The sequence below is a fragment of the Drosophila sechellia genome, chromosome 3R (genome assembly GCF_004382195.2).
Source record: "Drosophila sechellia strain sech25 chromosome 3R, ASM438219v1, whole genome shotgun sequence".
Lineage (NCBI taxonomy): Eukaryota > Metazoa > Arthropoda > Insecta > Diptera > Drosophilidae > Drosophila > Drosophila sechellia.
Window position 1 is genome coordinate 4,715,566 of NC_045952.1, and position 12,748 is coordinate 4,728,313.

The 12,748-nt window shown below is 46.3% G+C and overlaps 4 protein-coding genes across 7 annotated transcripts; 2 read left to right on the top strand and 2 right to left on the bottom strand.

The window, feature by feature from the left end:
- Window positions 1-47: 47 nt before the first annotated feature.
- Window positions 48-6,615, bottom strand: LOC6614042 (protein dispatched). Its single transcript, XM_002038460.2, has 7 exons — window positions 6,060-6,615; window positions 4,686-5,693; window positions 4,459-4,550; window positions 3,102-3,647; window positions 2,387-3,025; window positions 1,239-2,219; window positions 48-1,126 (listed from the first exon to the last, which is right to left on the bottom strand). The coding sequence occupies exons 1-7, from the start codon at window positions 6,213-6,215 to the stop codon at window positions 889-891; spliced, it is 3,660 nt and encodes a 1,219-aa protein (XP_002038496.1). The 5' UTR covers window positions 6,216-6,615; the 3' UTR covers window positions 48-888.
- On the top strand, window positions 3,666-4,472 carry LOC116801449. The gene has a single exon (XM_032721101.1). It carries the CDS (start codon window positions 3,733-3,735, stop codon window positions 4,438-4,440), a length of 708 nt encoding a protein of 235 aa, XP_032576992.1. The 5' UTR covers window positions 3,666-3,732; the 3' UTR covers window positions 4,441-4,472.
- Window positions 6,616-6,896: 281 nt separating the features above from the next.
- On the top strand, window positions 6,897-8,226 carry LOC6614043 (evolutionarily conserved signaling intermediate in Toll pathway, mitochondrial). Its single transcript, XM_002038461.2, has one exon. The coding sequence runs from the start codon at window positions 6,979-6,981 to the stop codon at window positions 8,209-8,211; it is 1,233 nt and encodes a 410-aa protein (XP_002038497.1). The 5' UTR covers window positions 6,897-6,978; the 3' UTR covers window positions 8,212-8,226.
- Window positions 8,227-8,375: 149 nt separating this feature from the next.
- On the bottom strand, window positions 8,376-12,614 carry LOC6614044 (GTP-binding protein 2). Of its 4 annotated transcripts, none has more exons than XM_032721347.1 (4): window positions 12,450-12,614; window positions 9,974-10,646; window positions 8,942-9,819; window positions 8,376-8,871 (listed from the first exon to the last, which is right to left on the bottom strand). In XM_032721347.1, the coding sequence occupies exons 2-4, from the start codon at window positions 10,635-10,637 to the stop codon at window positions 8,599-8,601; spliced, it is 1,815 nt and encodes a 604-aa protein (XP_032577238.1). In that variant the 5' UTR covers window positions 10,638-10,646; window positions 12,450-12,614; the 3' UTR covers window positions 8,376-8,598. The 4 variants fall into 4 exon arrangements, with proteins under 4 accessions (XP_032577238.1, XP_032577239.1, XP_002038498.1 ...); XM_032721348.1 differs by lacking the exon at window positions 12,450-12,614 and adding an exon at window positions 12,035-12,283; XM_002038462.2 differs by lacking the exon at window positions 12,450-12,614 and adding an exon at window positions 11,298-11,420.
- Between the last annotated feature and the right edge of the window lie 134 nt (window positions 12,615-12,748).

Genomic DNA, 12,748 nt, shown 5'->3' on the forward strand with positions numbered 1-12,748 from the left:
TGACGGATTTGCAAATCCATCAATTTGATCTGAGAGTGCATTTGTAGTGGTTTTACAAGTAACATTTATTAAATCACTTCAACACATAAGTTCAATGAAGGAAGTACAGGGCCATTTTGTTGCAGGTAATTACAATACGTCATTGTTTAGGGATATAACACTAGGTCTGTATAAACACCGATTTCATTAAGTTTCTCACCTTCTGTATCACAGTTACATGGTTATTACAAACGTGAGCGTGTGTATGTTCTTATGTTTTGAACGCTACAACTAGGATAGACAACACATATCTCTGCGCATATAACTATCGTATAAAGTAACTACACCTTGCTGGCGCCAACAATGCGGCCCAACTTAACACCTAATATAAAACCAGAGTATAAATTGTTTTGATTACAGTTAAGAACATAAACAGCGTTGAAACGTTTGGCTAAGAACTAATAATACCGTCATCGTACAGTCCTACCGACAAAGACCCAGTACCCAGTACCCAGTTCCTCCGCTAATTGCTTCAGTTTACAAATCGTATTCACTTGGCTGGAACATTGAATGTGCAATTTCAGAAGAAAAAAAAAGCATAAAAGCATATTGCAATCGCCTGGAGTCTTTTGAAAATAGCACACTAAGGAGAGTTTAAAAGATTTCGCTTTGCCTAATCCTACCAAGTACAATTACACATATATCTAGAGTATATCAATGTAGAACTCGCACAACACGTACATATGCCTCCGCCAGCATATTTTAAAACTAATATGCCGACACACGGCTTGTATATGTATATATAAATGTATCTCGGGCAGGCTTGAGAGCCGCCGTACCCTGTATAAAAATGCAGTTGCCTGATTCTCCCTGGCAACAACAACGCGCTGTCCGGCAATAGTAACTAACTCAATTGGATGTAGACGGATACGTTTGATATTTGCACTCGTGCAGCGTCTGGAATGAGTGCTCGAAGTCCCTCGGCAGCGAGGACAATGCGTGGGCGCTTTCGGTGCCCGAAATGGTTTTGATCAGGCTGTTGGAGTTCAGGGACTCCAGCTCGTGCGTCTCCGAGTTCGCCAGCTCCACGATGGCCGAGCTTGTGGGCGTCAGCAGCTGCTCACTGGCGATCACTTGGCTGGGTTTCCTGCACAAAGAAATTAGAGTTTTAATAACTGATAACAGGTGTCTTAGGCGGCTTGATAAAAATGCCATTACAGCTAGATTAATTGAAAGGGTCAATACGATAAAAGCCTTACCGCTCGTAGAACTTGCTGCTGCCACTGCTTCGCTTGCTCCACAACGTCCACTTGAGTTCCAGAAAACCATGCTGCGGACCGGCAACCCGCAGCAGACTCATCAGGAAGAAAGTGGCATAGAACCAGCTAACGATCATGACAACGACCAGGAAGACGCCAATCTGTATGTAGGGCAATATGTTGGAGGTCATCATGATTCCACCAGCCAGACCAGTTGTGGTGGCCGCCATTACTGTGGGTCCAATGATGCGGGATAGTACAAACTGTGTGGCTGCCAATCTCTCCTTAACCGGGGACATCCGGTAGTGAATACCGTAATGTAGGCTGAAGTCCACTGCCAGACCGATAGCCGTGCTCACCGCTATGCTCTCCAAGATGTTAAGCTGCCAGCCGAGCAGGATGAGCACCGCCACGGTGTTGAATATGCTTAGCGACACGGTTAGGACGGCGTAGATGGAAATCAATATGTTGACAGTGAAGCATAGGAGCACTGCAAGTGATGCAGCCATGGCCAGGCAAATGGCAACCAGGGTGTCATGCGAAAGGGTGTCCTGCACATTGTAGAATTTCAGGTCGCTCGTGAACCATCCTCCTTGAAGTTCCGGCGGTGCCGTTTTTAACTGCAGCTGAAACCAGTGCTCTACAGACTCGTAGAACTGCCTAATATTTGCGTAGATGGTGCTGTAGGCCACGTTGGACTCGAACTCGATGACCAGGGCTTTGGCCAGTAGCGGTGTAAATGATCGGTTGGTGCTGTATTCTGCACTCTCATTTCCACTAATTCCTAGGTAATCCTCCGTCTCCAGGCGAGGAGCCTCTGCGAACTTGGGTCCTGCCACGCCGGGCCGGAAAAATGTAGTGTCATACATGTTGGATATGCTTTGTGGCAAGCAGTACTCAAATATGTGCGGCTCGAAGGGGAACTGTGCGTCACAGCAGGGTGAACGGTCTTTCCTGGTACTATCCATATCATCGATGCATCTGAAACATGAACAAAACCTCCTATAACTTATTGCAATATGTATTGGTGTCTATATCTCCAGCTAAACCAGTTCCAGCTTTCAAATTAAAAAAATCGATATTTCCGAACCCAGCTTCTTTGAGCTTTCTAAACCATTGTAAGTATGTAGATGATTGTATATGCTCACCTGCGCTTCATATAGTCGATGAGATTTTCAATGAAACAATTGGGCAACAGCATGCCGAGGGTCTCTTTGTAAAAGGGTTGCTGGCGCACACTCTGGCAAAAGTCAAGGATCCAGAGTTGTGCCGGCCTGCTGGATACGTTAAAATTATTGTCATAGTGCAGGTGGCCGTATGAGTTGGGGTTCGTATAGTCGCCGTCGTCCACCGCCTGAACGCCCCAAACGAAATGCATGTGCATCTTGAAGTTCTCGTACGCCTGCAATGGTTTCTCGAACCAGAACTGCTGCTTCAGACTGGAGTAAACCTCAAATGGATGCTTTGACACAAAGAGCTGGAAGTGTGATTTTTCCGGCAACTGAAGTCCTGGATACCAGAACACAATGACGGCACTGGAAGCGCCTAGAGCCCCGAAGATCAGCAGCCACAGATAGGCATAGTTCATGATGCTGTTCGTGATGCACTCCTCAAAAATCTGACAAAATCGGTTAATTGACTTCTTGCAGGCGTGAATCAGCTTCATCGACATCGGATGATGGCAGGATATTCTGGTGGCAAATAGTCGTTCCATAATAGATACCGAAGCGGGCAACCAAGTTATCATGAGCAAGTAGTTGGTCACCACGACAGTTCCTGCAAAAATCCTGAAAATAGCGTTTATTAAACAATAAGATTTTTATATAACTTGTTGAATATTGAAATTGCAAAGCATCAACTTACCCAAAGCACTTGATAGCTGTTATAGAGCTGCTGTAGGAGGCATAAAAGGCGCAGGCGGTGGTAAGTGAGGTAACGAACATGGAGGCAGCAGCATGTCGCATAGTCAGCGCCATGATGTTCTCCAGCGACTCAGTGTGATCACTGTTCTCCAGTGGCGTGGGAAGAGCACTCTGGGACTGAGTGGTCAAGGTACATCGATTGCTGAACCTCTCGGCCAGCACGCAGTGCCAGATTTTAAGAAACAGAAATACGTCGTCTGCTCCAATCCCAATTATTACTACCACGGCCAGAAGGTTCATATAGGGGAAGAACTCAAACTCCAGCACGATGGCGTAAAAAAAGTACGCTAGTCCCAGCGAAAAGCATATAGCTACGCAGGACATCAAGGTGATGAATGCCGATCCCGTGTACAACCACACGCTAGCCATGACGAAGGCACCTCCCAGCGAAACTAGCCACACGTCCGTCAGCAGCAGTTCGTTAAAGAGTTCGTTTTCGAGGCCCAAGTCCATCGCAACCACTTCCACAAGCTCGTTGCTCAGTTCCCTGAAAAATCAGTCAGAACATTATTATCAAACAGAAAACACCAAAAACATTTTTAAATAAAAGAAAAATAAAAAAAAATTGCAAAATGGATCCAGTGCAACGGGAAAAGGAATTGATTAAAATGGAATTGCCAAGGACGAGGGTGCTCGTAACCACCAGCAGAGCGGATTATGTGGACCATACTGGAAGAGCCGTTTACAATCCCCCGATTAGGAAAGCCCAAGAGGATCCCTCTCTAATAAGTGGTCACTACTGCGCAAATCTAAAGGTTGGTGGCATTGAATATAAAACAAAGACATGGCCCCAATCAATGGACTGGCGGGAGGACTACGCACAGTTCATCAAGCGCAACAAGTGGTGTAACGAAAGGATCTACAAGCTATTTTTTATGTATCCGCCTGTAAACTTCCGAATTCTGAAGGACTTTGTGAAGGAGCTTCGTAGAACGGTGTACATGAACGATTACTCTCGGAACGACTTCGTTTCCTTTGTAAGTCGACGGCGCTATAGGAACAAAAGAGGTTACTCTCTCAAGGACGAGGACTACCGGACCACATATGGGTGCTATTACAATTGCCTGCAGGAAACGGAGCCGTTTAAGAGCTCTTTCTATCCAGAACGTTGGTTAAAGGACACGACTCTGGACAAAATCGCCACCGATTTACGAAAACTTTTCACAAAGTACAATTTGACCACCTATTATGATACCATATGCGTGCCGGCCTTGATGAAAGCTAAAAATGGTGTAATTCCCTCCACACCCATTGACCGGTATCAATTTCGCAAATATTAGCCTGGTGTCCATACTTACACGTCTTCCCATTCGTGGAACAGCGGCAGCAAGCGGTTGGATTGCGCCACGGGTATAAAAATCATGGCGTATTTCAGGTATACATTCGAGTCCTAAAAAAAAGGTAAAAATATTATTTGGTCAAATTTAATGCAATAAGAATAAAGGAAGAGACAAATACAAACAATAAGAACAAAACAGAGTTAATAGTTTTGGGGACTAAGCTTATTTTAAACTCAATAACTCACATTAGACTTGATGAAACTAAAATCGGTGAGAAAATTCAGGACGTTAAAGACGATATTTAGCCGCTTGCACTCTTCAGGAGCACGACAATGCGGTATTTCGTTGCAGTGGTTGTCCATCTTTAGGTCGTGGAAGTACTCATAGCAGACCAAGAGCAGCGTGTGCAGCGAAGTAACATCCTCCGTGGTGAGGTCGAAACAGGAACTTTTGTTGGCTAGCATGGCGGCGTAGTTGGGCAGTGACCATGGCCGGCAGCACTCGGTGGTAAGCATCTCCGGCTCGCAAAATGCCCGGTAGCTGGGCACTTCGGTGATCTGGTCCTGCAACTGGCACATGGCCAGCAGGCCGTTCAAATCAAATAGCGAATCAGTGGTGTTGGGGCCGATCCGCTGGACCACAAAATGAGAGTACTCCTTCCGCGGCGATGAGTCGCAAAAGAATCCCTCAATGGGTTGGCGACGATGCATGTCTGCCCAACCGTCAGTGGGCAAGGTGGCGGCTTGCTTTAGGAGACGCCAAGTGCTCTTCTTGGTCTGCACCCGCTGCTGATGCTCTTCCTCGTCCACTGAGGTGGTGTTGTGGCCATATTCGATCTGCTCAGTGCGTCGCGTGGGTTCCAAAGAGGAGGAAGCGCTGTCGTTTGTGATCTCGTAGTCGCGGAATACTCCGCTGTCCCCCATCCAGGTGTCAACGCCAAGATTCGGGGAGGGAGAACTAGTGGCCTTCAGCCTTTTCTTGAACTGCATCATCTTCTGGGCCACATCGTGATGTTCGTGGCTGCTTTGATTTTGTTCCTTGCGCCGCTTGTTCTTGTTCCTGTTTTTGTGCTTGTTTTTGCGGCGCCTGTGATTTGGATGCAGCCTGGTCTCCACATAGCCCTGCTCCACGCGTCTCCTCTCCCACAGATCCGATGGATTTGAGAAAAGCGCTCCATGGTGGTCAGTCTCTTGCAACAGGTTATACCAGGCCGTCAGTCGTTCTCCAATCTTGGTGCCGCGGGTTTCGAAGCCCTGAAGTGAAATGTATGTTGAATCATAAAAACGAAAAATGAGCAACCGATATTATTAATCATGATAAATAATCACATTATAAAGTGATTAGTCATATTACTGAGAAATTAATCATATTATTTTCCACAATTTTAACAAACTTTTGAACAATAATAATAATGAAAATTTCTATATATCCTGTAGTTTCCTATAGCAATCCTGTACATATTTGAAATATTTTACCTCCTTAATATTTAAAAAATATATTAAAGAAATTTAAAAAAATAGTATCATTTAAGTGACATTCTTGTATTAAAACTTTATAAATTAATTGTAAAAAAGATAAGATACTTTCTCCAAATATCATGCAAATCTAATAAGACTAACCAAGGTGGGATCGCTGAAGTCCGGCAGTTTGTTCAGGATGAGGGCCACGATGATGCAAGCGACACAGTAGACAGCAATGGAGACGACCACCAGGTAGGGACGCCTGGCCAGGACATGGTAGTACCAGTTCATCCTCTCCGAGTCGAAGCACAACATGTCAGTAGAATGTGATGCCCGAATCCTCTTTAGCCTCTTCGCATTGCGGGAACATCAAATGCTCCTTGGGTTTCCGCTCCCCTTCAGTGCATCCTTGGCGGCTGGAAGTCTCAAATAACCTTGGGCTGGTGGGTGCTCCTTGGGACCAAGCCAAATTCTATTGTTTTGCTTCTGTTATAGATACTGCCTGCTGGTCAGGCCTCCGCCGCAGAGATCGGCTTGTTGGATTGCATTTTGATGTGGGCGCGCGCCCGTGCAAATAACTCAGGGTTCGGAACTAACTTAAACAACAGAAAAACAACCGAAAACTATGCGAATAAGGATAACGCAGAAAACGGTGAAATAACAACAAAAAGCAGCACAAAGGATACACTGATTTAATACAGTGTTGAGCAACTCAGTCACCAGTGATGATTGCCCTAAATCCAGACAAACAGCTGTTCTCCGAAGGAGATTCGTGAAGGAAGGCAGAATGAGCTTATGCTATATTGACTTCAATTTCTGTTACTAGTGTATGACTGTAAATGCGTGTATTACACTCATGACACTATACAAGATTGAAAATCTTTAGGTACAGCCAAAATTAAATACAATTTTCCGTCCCCAGAATTTACCAAATTTCGCTAAATACGCTAGACTGTCAGCGCTATTAAAACATATGTTGCAGCAGCAGTGCTGCAAAACGCGAACTAGTTCCGCAGCTTGTGCAATGTTTTGTAATCGTAATTACAAAACTATTAAATTAATTAATTATAAATAAAAAATGATACGCCGCGCACAATGTCTGCTGCGGCTGCACGGCAATGGAGGCCATTGCCTGCTGGTCAGCCGCCTTCGATGCTACGCTACGGATGAGGGAAATCCGAAACAGAACCCGAATCCAAATCCCAGGGCACAGAAACCCGGCACAAAAAACCTGCCGGCATTGAGGAACCCCTTTACCGCCGCGCAGGACAGGACAAAAAACAGCTACTTGACCATGGTGGAAATCTTCCAGGAGCGCGACGTCCACCGCCGCAACCACGTGGAGTTTATCTACGCGGCGCTCAAGAATATGGCAGATTTCGGGGTGGAAAGAGACTTGGAGGTCTACAAGGCCCTGATCAACGTGATGCCCAAGGGCAAGTTCATACCCACCAACATGTTCCAGGCGGAATTCATGCACTACCCCAAACAGCAGCAGTGCATCATTGATCTGCTTGAGCAGATGGAGGATTGCGGGGTGATGCCCGATCACGAGATGGAGGCGATGCTGCTTAATGTTTTCGGCAGGCAGGGACATCCACTGCGCAAGTATTGGCGCATGATGTACTGGATGCCAAAGTTTAAGAACCTCTCACCGTGGCCACTGCCCGATCCTGTTCCGGATGATACATTGGAAATGGCCAAGCTGGCGCTGGAGCGGATGTGCACGGTCGACCTGCGGTCCAAGATCACGGTTTTCGAGACCAGCGAGCTGAAGGATGCCATCGACGATACGTGGATCGTGAGTGGAATGAGTCCCGAGCAGGAGAAACTGCTGCGGGAGCACTCTCGCCAGAAAGCTCTGTACATCGAGGGACCCTTCCACATATGGCTTAGGAATCGGCGGATTAACTACTTTACCCTGCGCGCCGATGCAGATTCCGAGTTCCTGTCTCAATTAGATGAGCGTCAGCTGGACGAGGACGATGTCTCCCACATTGAAGTACCTTTCTTCGGTCGTGCTCCACCAAGACGACACAATCAGCTGGGCAAGCTGCGCTCTGTCCACCAGCAGGACGACGGAACCATTATGGCCATCTGTGCCACAGGCACCTCCACAAAGGACTCCTTGCTCTCGTGGATTCGCCTGCTGGAAGCGAACGGAAATCCCTCCATAGGAGAGGTTCCCGTCCTCTTCCGGTTCACATCCGAAGTGCCAGCCAAGGCGGAAGAAATTGAGGGTGGCGCCAGTGTCCCGGCAACAAGTGATAGCAGTAGTCAAGATGAGCTTAATAGCAGTAGAGCGAAATAAACAAATTGTTGAGCACTTTTTCGTCTTTGTATACCATAGAATTGATGGTAAATGTTGCTTAGAGTTATATAGTTATATATATAGTCTGATAGAAGGGAAAAAATCGATAGTTCGTTAATTACTTATACCCTTTGGCTCAGCAGCGAATCGAAAGAAACATTGTATGAATTTTGGGGTGGTTTTTAATGAAGTAAGGAGAAGGATTACTCACAACATCCGATTGTGAGCCGAGCTTAAACGAAAAATCACAGAACCCGAAACTAAGTGAACAGAAGATCTGCCTAGGATTTAACGCCTCCCTCTAATTGCTAATTAAGTGTATGTACATGTCATCTTTGTTTGAGATATATAGTTATGTCATTGAAACTATCCAGCTGGCCCGCTTCTCTACTTTATGACCGTCTTGTTGACGGGAAAAACCTGCGTGACAACTCCGATTCCCTTGCTGGTTCCCTCGCGGAACAGGATGCGCATTCCAGGACGCACGTACTCCGGGTGGCCGACGAACTCGAACATCACCGAAGCACAATCGTTTGTGCCCAGTCGCTCGCCGCCCATAATGCCCCGAATGACGGCCGTCTGGCGAATGCTTCCTATGTGGACTGTGGTTTGGAAGCCGACATAGATGGCCGTGGCGTGGAACAGCACGGACACCTTGGCCTGCAAGGGAAAGTTAATGTATTTATTTGGTAACGATAATATGGCTCATAAATGAAAACTAGCAACTCACTTGGAAGAAGAAGGTCCCGTAGGGCTCATCCAGACTATTTCCAATATCACCCAGAAGAACCATGCCACTGCGTAGCGTGGGCACGTCCTGATCCATACTGAAAGACAGCGAAGCGCTCTGACCAGCTCGAACAACTCGGCAAGGAGCCTTGTTCCGGTGGATAGTATTAATAGTAACGGGATGAAAGCTACCATCAGGCAGCGGACCAATCTTCATGGGCATATTCTCCGTCAGCACGCCCTGGACAAGTAGACCGCCCACAACGGGTCCGACGTCAGACACCCGGAAGATCTCGTCCACCTGGAACTCGCAAGATTCCTGCTCGAGCCGATCCTTCTCGGCGTTGCTGATTCCGGGCGAAAGGACGTACAGAAATTTTGTGACTAGGTTTAGGCCCGTGCCCGTAACATTCGACACGCAAAAGATGGGCACAATGTTCTCGGAGATCTGGTTTGACCCGGCGGAGATGGCCTCATCCGTGTTGGTCACCACGAAGGGAACCTTCCGGCACCCAATGGTGGTGAGCAGGTTGCACAACTCTTGTACCGTCGCGTCCGGCGATGTGATGTCTGTCTTCGTGACCAATACAAAGAAGGGCATGTCCAGTGCCCGCACAATAGCCAAGTGCTCCTCAGTGGTGTCGTTGCAACCGCTGCCCGCCGATACCACCAGCATGGCGTAGTGCGGTGAGTATCCACTCAGTGCCTGCACGGTGGTGCGCATGTAGCGCCTGTGTCCGGCCAGATCCATGAAGGTAACCAGCTTGCTGGATCTGTCGCTAATCTCCTCTGCCGTCATCATCTCATTGTACTTGTAGTTGACCACATTGCCCAGTGCATCGAAGCCAAGGGTCTCGTGGGAGATGCAGGAAGTGCGGCCTTAAGAAGAGAAGCAAATCGGTCATTTATGCGATATAGATAGAATTTGGAAAATAAGTTTGTTGAAGGTCAACAAGAGATGTCGTACATCTGGATATTCCAAATATTTTGAATTAATTTATATTTGTAATTAGTACTAATAACGACATATTACCAGACTGAATCTCGTGCATGTGCCGAAACATATTGAGCCGCGCCCGGCCGTGTCCGTTGTCCAGTTCGTCCTGTGTTAGCACGCCCAGCAAAGTGGATTTGCCTGCATCAGCTCCGCCGAGCACCGCCACCCGAACCTCGATGTTGTGCTGGTCGTCGGGGATCTTACGGACCAGTACCTCGGCGACGGCGCGACGTGCGGCGATGGTCTTTCGCCGCAGCACCGAGGTACTCGCTCCCAGGCTGTGGGCCATCTGCTTGAGCGTGGTGAGCGAGGCATTCATGTCCTTGTCGCTGAGGCCCTGCAGATAGCCGGCGTCGGAGACTCCAATCTCGTAGATGGCCTCGCCGTTTCCCTCGCGCAGACGCCACTTCATCTGGGTCACCAGGTGCTCGAATCGCTGCTTTGACGGGTTGACCAGCTTCAGCTTGTACTCCACATTTCCGAGCTGCGGCTCTGGTGGCAGCATTCCCTGCTCGAAGTCGAAGATCAGGTTGCCTCGCTCGGTGGGCATCCCGCTCACCACGCTGCACTCGTTGGCATTGGCGTCCGTCTCATAGTCGCTGCTGCTGCTTCCGCTGCCGCTGCTGTTGCCATTGAGCTCGGGCTCCTCCTCGAAGCCGTCGTCCTGATTGGGATCAAAGAGACTCAGGAAGGACTCCATAATGTGTTGCTGCAAAAGAGAAGAGTGGTTCAAATAAATACAAATGACTTTCCTTCAGATGGGGTAAATGCTAATAATTCTGTTTAGACAAAGGAACTCTTTGTCTTGAGAAGAAAACATTTTTTGGGCCAATTGCGACATCGAAAACGTACATACATACATATGTATGTGTGTACATATGTACATACATACAGATGTGTACATATGTACATACATACAGATTTTCGAACAGCCGTGTCTGAAATAATAGCAGTGAGATACATAAGTAAATATTACTTGATTTGTTTACTCATATTTTACTGTATTTAGTCTGAGAATTATTCATTTCACAACGGCAAGCAGTTAAATATTGGGCTGAAATAACTTTTCATTTTGTACTTAAGTATTTTTAAACCTTATTTCGATACCACGTCATTTGTTTCACTTTAAAAACAATTATTTTTCAACTTCTATGTATCGTTTTGATGCAACCGTTTGCTTATGTGTATCCATCAAAACTGAAATTTTCCCCATTTGTTTTTTTGGCCGTCCTCTTTCACTTGCAGCGACCTTGAAAACGCTTGTTTATGTTTGGCACGACTTTGGCCGTTGTTTGGAGCCCATGTGCGGGGGGCAGGTGGGGCAGAAGGTCGATAAAACGACAAGTTCCAAACATCTTACCAGATAACCCCTATATTTGGCTCACTAATCAAACCAATCCGCTCGAGTTTATTCGAGATATTAAGCGCTAAAGCAGCTCCTATTTGCGCGCGACGCTGGCACAAAATATCGATTTTGGCTGCGCTTTTCATTTGCCCAGGTCGAATTTGTTGTTCGTTCGGCTATCTGGGTTCTGGGTGCTGTGTAGTTGTAGTTCGTAGTTGTGTGCGTACTTGTGCTCTCCGCTTTTGGCTGCCTTTCGATTTTGTTTATAACCTGCTCCCGCTGTTTTGCTTTGTCGACCGAAGAACAAGCGCACCTGAATACTTCAAAAGCTTTCGCAATACCCTACTACATGGCATTTGAGTTCTTTCATGGAACGTAAAGGTGAATTTTTGTTTAGCAAATGGGGGTTGAACATAAAAAAAATTAACTTGAAATAAACTTAAAATTACCTAAATATTTAATGCGGAATGTTATTACGGATCTATTTAATTTTAACAGTTAAAGATAAGTGGTAAATTTGTAGGTTTGAATTCTATTTAATTTATTTTCGCAATTAGAAGGCAGAAAATAGCTTTAATTACGTCATATGCTATCTTTCACAGGAAATCTAAAAGTTAACTTTCTAGTGATTTTGATGCGAAGCCGCGAACAATTATTAACAATTAAATTAACAATTAAAGCTTGGCTGTCCCCAATTCAAACACACCTCGTTAATGTTGTTCAGATCAGAAAACTTAGTATAAAAAACGAACCTTCTTAATTGTGAGATAACTCCCACTGTATTAAATGATCACGTTTTATGTAGATACGCGTAGCGGATTTCTAGGTCGTCTAGACCCTTTCCTTTTTCGGCGCTTAGTTTTGACAGCTTTTCGCGTCTTGTCCTCGCCGCGTTTGCTTCGCGTCTGATTTTCTACACAAGCGCTTTTGTTTTGATCGCGTCAGCTGCGTTATTATTCTCTATCTCGAAATTGATTGAGGACGCTTCGCGGAAAGCTCCTTTCCGTTTGAATTCCAGGAAGTAACTGCCGCGTTCACTGAATTCATGCAACCAACAAACAGCAGAAGAGGCAGCAGGGCAAGCATATTGGGGAATTTCACAAGAAACATAAATCGCGCTTCGATTTCATCAGCCAAATAAAAATGGAGTCAATGCTCTGCACTTACGCAGTTGCTGATGCAATAATGTGCGGATCTTCAATGGTCTCTGTGTGGGTGGGTGTTGCTATTCGCGTTCGATTCACGTTGCCATGGCAATTTAGCACTTTTGTGGGTTAAGCACTCCCAACACACTTCAAATTTCGGGGGACGCCAAAGTTGCGCCAGCAATCCAATCAATTAGCTCGATTACAAACCATAAACTTCCTACATTTTGTGACTCCGACAAACAGATGTTTATGCTCGCCACGCGTTAGTGCCTTTTGGCACTGACCTATCCAGCTGCTGCGCGCGCTTACCAACACTGC